The 6,000-nt window shown below is 39.7% G+C and overlaps 1 protein-coding gene across 1 annotated transcript in view; it reads left to right on the plus strand.

The window, feature by feature from the left end:
- Positions 1–5,601, plus strand: part of Lmbrd1 (LMBR1 domain containing 1) — a 94,422-nt gene extending 88,821 nt beyond the window's left edge. Inside the window, exons 15-16 of the mRNA XM_055606150.1 lie at positions 4,159–4,250; positions 4,612–5,601. Of these exons, the coding sequence (XP_055462125.1) occupies positions 4,159–4,250; positions 4,612–4,725 (206 nt within the window). The 3' untranslated portion in view covers positions 4,726–5,601. The remainder of the gene's footprint in view (positions 1–4,158; positions 4,251–4,611) is intronic.
- Positions 5,602–6,000: the final 399 nt, after the last annotated feature.

Consider the following 6,000-nt stretch of genomic DNA (forward strand, 5'->3'; position numbering starts at 1 on the left):
TACCCAGAAACCCCAGGCATGTCCTTAGCTGTGTGTTGACACCGCTTGTTAAGTACATTTACTATAAAAAAAAAAAGTGTTATTACAGTTATTAATCAGAAGTCTTTTAGTGACAGTCAACATACATTAAGAATGAGGGAGCTAGTGGTCTAAAAACAAACAAATGTCTAATATTCATCAGGTAAAATAAACCCAGCTATGTTTATCACAGAGTGGTTTAGTTCCATTTGCTCATAGTTTTTCTCTGATGGTGTGTGAGAGGCAATGGAGGAAGGTTAGCAAACTTAGGACTTACTTCCTTTTACTCATGTGCTCATGCTGCCCTTTGTCAGCTCTTTTATATACTCTGTCATCAAAAAGAAAAACAAGTTTTAAGTTTTCATGCTAAACATTTAGTCTTTGGTGTAATTGAAACTATATACCATTTTTCTTGACAACAGTCACAGACTCCTAAGTGCTTCTGATTTTAAAGGATAACCCTCAGTGGTCATCAGCCAAATCAGTGTCTGTCTGGTCTGGTCTGGTCTGTCTGTCCTCTCTCTCTCTCTCTCTCTCTCTCTCTCTCTCTCTCTGTGCGTGTGTGTGCGTGTGTGTGTACCTCGGGTGTTAGCCTTCACCTTCCATCTGTGTGAAATTCCACACGGGGCCTGCCATTCACAGCTGCATGGCTCTGGCTAGCCGGCCTGTAGTGGCACAGGATTCTCATGTCACTACTGCCCATCTTCCCCAAACATGCTGCAGTACAGATGCATGCTACTGCGCCCTGCTTTGCACAGATTATGGGGCTGCAAACAGAGGCCCTCACACCAGCACAGCATGCATTTTGCCCACTGAGCCATCTCTCCATCCTTGAACTGAGTTTGAACGTTAAAGAAAGTTAAATTGTTTTGCTGTCATTTTCTCAGATAATTTAGAGAGCTAGTGATTCAGGTGAGCAGTTGGACATTGGCAGATGGTAAACTGGCATCTCTCCCTTTGTTCAGTGAGGAATCATCCCTTGGGCATGAAATATTAGCAATGAACTAATTTACAAGCATTATTCCCTGAGTATATGACACTCTACATAAGTAAACTAAATATAGCAGGCACATAAAGATAACAAATGCTGTTGCATGCTTGTGCATGGATTTTTAGAGTAGCTTCATTTTTAATGACAAAACCATACACTAACAATATTTTTACCTTAATTTTAGAAAGCTTGCATCAAAGGCACACCTTTAAAAATGGAGAACACGTAAAACATGGTTGGGAAAACTATTTAAGATACAGTTTTGGTGGTGGGCCAAGTAATCCGCTCTAAGCCAGTTTCAAATGTCACTGAGTGGATTATTAGGTCTGTGGGGAAGAATGATTTGATTTCTCCTGCGCTTACTTCTGCCGGCTCAGCTGCTGTCCTGTAATCCCTCTTCTGGCCCTGAGATCTCCAATTCAGTCAGGTCTTAGCTCCCAAAGTGCCCTCCAGTGTGGAAAGCCCTCCTTCATTTAGTCTGCCATTCGCCTTGAGACTTCTGAGTGACATTTTCCAAATAGCTTCATACTTGTACATAAGGCTCATGTAATAGCCAGAGAAGATACTGTCCTTGTTTTTAAACAATTTTATATTGTTACTGTGGCAGAGGCTGTATAAGGCAGGAGGGCTTCTTTGGGTGTAGGTTTAAGAAGAGATGCCTTTTGCCACAGTGGAGACCTATGGTGGTGGTCAGGAAGCAGATAATGGTGGTGCTCAGCCAGCTCCCTGCTGTCTCCCTTCTTCCTCAGTCTCAGACCAGCCCAGGGCATGGTTATTGCCATATGCAGTTACCCCCTCCCTCCTCCTCTTGGAAACTCAACTCTTGGGAGACTCCAAATCCAGTACAGTTGACCATGGAGATTAATCATTGCAATTTTAAAGAGATTTTCCTTAGTTCCAGCCCATAGCTCTCTTCGCCTGTGAGCATTCAACTTGATTATCTTAAAAGGATTTTACTACTTAGCAGTGAATCATTTTAGGGAAGGGTTCATATTTGAATTTTGCTTAGCCTGTTTTGTTTCAGCTCTACAGAGAGAAAAATAAGGAACAAGCACAAACTAGTGATGATACTAATCCCAGAGGAATTGTTCTTCACTACTGTGTGACATCCACAAAGAATGTTGAGAATAGTTGTTTAATTCAGAAACATTTTGCAGCCCTTGTGGATTGTTTTACCATGAATTTCACTATACTTACAGAAAAGGGAAGAAGACTAGCTTTCACTTAGCCCAGGGTTTTTGATATACTTTATTTAGTTTATGTAGTGATCCTGGGAAGAAAGGATGAAAAATACTTTGGACAATACACAGGCTCCATGGTTCACATAGCAAAGGGTTAGGTAATTGTCCCTGTGTTACTCCCGGGCAATGTTGTGTAGCCTCTCATTCACTGCACTGGGCATGTATTTTATTTATGCTTCATTTTGAAGATGTGATACTCAAGGACTTACTTTAACATCCTTAGATATAAGAAAAGTGGAAGATGTTCTTTTAACAATCTGAATTTTAGTAAGGCCAGCCAAACCCATCCTAAACTTTATTTGATCATATTGAATATGATGGCAGGTGAATATTGAAAGAGCTTGCTTTCAAATAGTCAAATTTGATGAAAGTAGCAAACTGATTGATCGTATTACTGTGGATTTCCATGGAATAATGCTATAATTGATGTGAGAGTGTCATGTGGCGAGAGTACAGTAAAGGGTGAAGGAATTTCCAATCTTCATGTCTCCTCTAGTGCACTGACTCCCAGCACCTAGTTTAAAATCATGATCTTTGAGTGCTACAGGTAGGAGGCCAAAGAAGGATTTAGAGCCAGTTGTGCTGCACATCTGTAATCTCAGCATTCAAAAGTCTTGAGGGAGGGGGTCATAAGATCAGCCTGGGCTACAAGGGAAGACCCCGTCTCAAAAGAACCATCAAGTGGGGTCAGGAAAGCAAGAGCTTGCAGCCCTGCTGACTGACTGCCAGGAGATTGGTATTGGGCAGTTCAGAAGTACAAGCTGGAGTACAGTGGGTCGGAGCTAATGAGAGTGAGGTTATGTAAATAATTTGCATAACATATCTCTAGACAGGTCTTGGGTTCTCATAAAACATAACCTAGTTTCTACTTTTTTAAAAAACTGTGTCTGCCATAAATTTTAGAAAAATATTTAAAACCCCTTATATAATAATAAAGTGGACAAGGAAACTCCCTGCTTAATTTTGTTTCAAGAAAAGACTGCCATTTACCACTATTAAAGCTGAGAAGACGGTTCATAAAATGGAAATTAAGGTTTATTTTCTTAAACAGCTGTAAGGTGTGACATCTAGTTGCATATAGGATTTTGATACTTGCTCATTTCAGATATAAGTATGCAGAAGTCATACTGTCTGTCTTAATAGAAGAGAAGTTGCTTTGTAAGTCAGTTTTTGTTGTGGCGAATAAAGGCCCCCTGAAGTGCGGAAGGCTGTTAAACCCGGGAGCAGCACCAAACACGGTGTTTCCCACAGTTGTGTCCTGCCGAGCTGCAGAGGCCTTTCTGAATAGCTCGAATTGTTTTCTCAGGCCTCACTTAGGACATACACATTTGCATCTTGTAACTTTGTGAAAATAATGACTATAATGTATTTGTATAATATAAGTGTAAAATCCCCCACAGCTATCAAGTAACCACTCTTCTTTCTCTTTGAGTTACATTTTATTTGAAGGAGAAATATAAATAAATTGGTTGTGATTGAAGTTATAATGCTGTGTAAAATTTCTAACTGGAGCCATCTCTGTAAACAATGATAACAGTTATTTCTTTAGAAGAGCCAACTACTTTCTCAGTAGAATGCTCTGAGGGGGGTGGGGAACTCAGTAAAATCCTCTCCAGTGTGGGCTGTCCTAAGAGTAAGTTTCCTTACAAAGTGCCATATCTGCTGACCTTATCTGATCACTCGTTCTTCCTGTTTCTTGATGGGAGAGCCTTGTTTTGTCATAATAGCTTGCAGTTTAACACTAGTTGCAGTTGAGAGCAGTCATGGGAGAAGACCCAGACCTATCTCTAATGTTCACTGCTTGTATGTTTTTAGCTGATTGTTTTTGTTAACAGCCCTGTAGATTCAAAATGAATAATTGGTTTATGAAAGTAACAACTTTAACCTAATCGTTTACTTGCCCTCTAGATCAATGCACTGTTACCCGAACGTACTTATTCCTCCACAAGTTCTGGTTCTTCAGTGCTGCGTATTATTTCGGCAACTGGGCCTTTCTTGTGGTAAGTATAAGGACAAAGCATGACTTCCTTATACAGTTAAGAGTATAAGCTATATGTGTCCCGGGAGATTGGAATCTCATCACTGCCCTTGGGAGGTTTGCAAAGGTGTAATTTATATGTATGTGAGTGAATGCCACATGTGTGCCAGGAGCTCACGGAGCCCAAAAGTGGGTCAGGGCTCCAGGAGCTGGCGTTAAGGGAGCTTGTGAGTTGCCCCATGTGTGTGCTGGAAACGAAAATCAGGCCCCTGCAAGGACAACTCGTAGCCACCGCGGAACCATCACTCTGCTTCCAGCTCCTGAGTTTGCAGTGCATAGCCGAATGTTTAGATTTTAGTGACACCACATATTTGAATTTTCAGGTGTTCTTGATTGGATTAATTGTGTCCTGCTGTAAAGGGAAGAAGTCAGTCATTGAAGGAGTGGACGAAGATTCAGATATAAGTGATGATGAGCCCTGTGCCTACTCTGTGTGAACAGCTTCAGTCCCAAGCACTCTGTGAAGCTGGCTGAATATCTGTTGTTCATTTCCAAAATTTTAAAGTAACAGTAGTATGAACTGTCTTAGCTTTCATCAAAAATGAGAGCATGGCCATTAAAAAGAACTATATTTTTTATGTTTTCTGAAGTAACATTATTGTATCATAGATTAACACTTAAAATTGCTATAATAATACTGTGTAAATACAAAATTTCCAGGTTTGTGGGGGAATGATTGTGGACGTTTTCCTTGTTGTATAATAGTGTTAAATTTATTAAAATCTTGCAGAATTTACATTCCCTTTGTTGCTTTTTAAAAACATAAGTCACTTGTCTTGTGCCTTAGGGACTCTGGAATAATGTGAAACTTTTAAGTATCTTTCTTTGATTGGCTAAACAGTCGCAGTATTGCTTGTGGATAACTCTCATAGGTAACTAGTTTTCAGTTTTGTCCATAATAATTATTACTCTAACTCAAGTAGAGTTCATGACAAATTGTTAAACTGCTTAAGACCATGGTATTCTAAGATGTGTTCCAAGTTTCATTGTTCATATATTAACCCTTGAAAGTGTTGCTACCTCTGCAAGAATGTTTAAGGCACTTATATTGGTGTAGATACTTGTTTTGTAGAAGACTTTGAAATTTGTATTATCACAAATGGAAATATCACGAATAATGATGTTGAGAATTGAGTTTACTGATCATTATAAGATATATGACATTCTACTCAGCTATTTTTTCATTTCAAGTTTGGAAACCTGTAAAAGAAAATGAAAAATATGTGATATAACAGTATTCTCAATGTGTTCTTATTGGTCAAACTCTAATTTGCTAATGTCAACTAGAACTCATTAAAAAATCTTTACAATTATGTTTAAAGTATCTTTATGCTTCTTGGGAAGGCTTAACGATTTAACCCCCGTCTGCATCCAAGTCTTCTGTCCCCTGACAGCTCTTTCTGTTCTGATTGATTCTCTGCTTCACCTGATAAGCTTCCATAGCCTCCATGCTGACTTCACTTATGTTCCTACCCTTACAGTACTCACTAGGATGCTAGTCTTCCACTCCTGCTTTGTTTTCCTGGTGGACAGTACCTTGGCCTCTGTCTGTGTTACTCTCCCCCTGACTCTGAACTCTGAATTGCCTATAAGTTCCATTACTGCTTCAGTTGCAGCAGGTTGGGTTGAACCTCATTATTGGCACACTAAGCCTCCCTTTGTTGGTTTTTAGTTAGTTAGTTTGTTTGTTTGTTTATGGCAAAGGGCCCGAT

This window comes from Psammomys obesus, unplaced genomic scaffold (assembly GCF_907164565.1).
Source record: "Psammomys obesus unplaced genomic scaffold, mPsaObe1.curated_primary_1811, whole genome shotgun sequence".
NCBI lineage: Eukaryota > Metazoa > Chordata > Mammalia > Rodentia > Muridae > Psammomys > Psammomys obesus.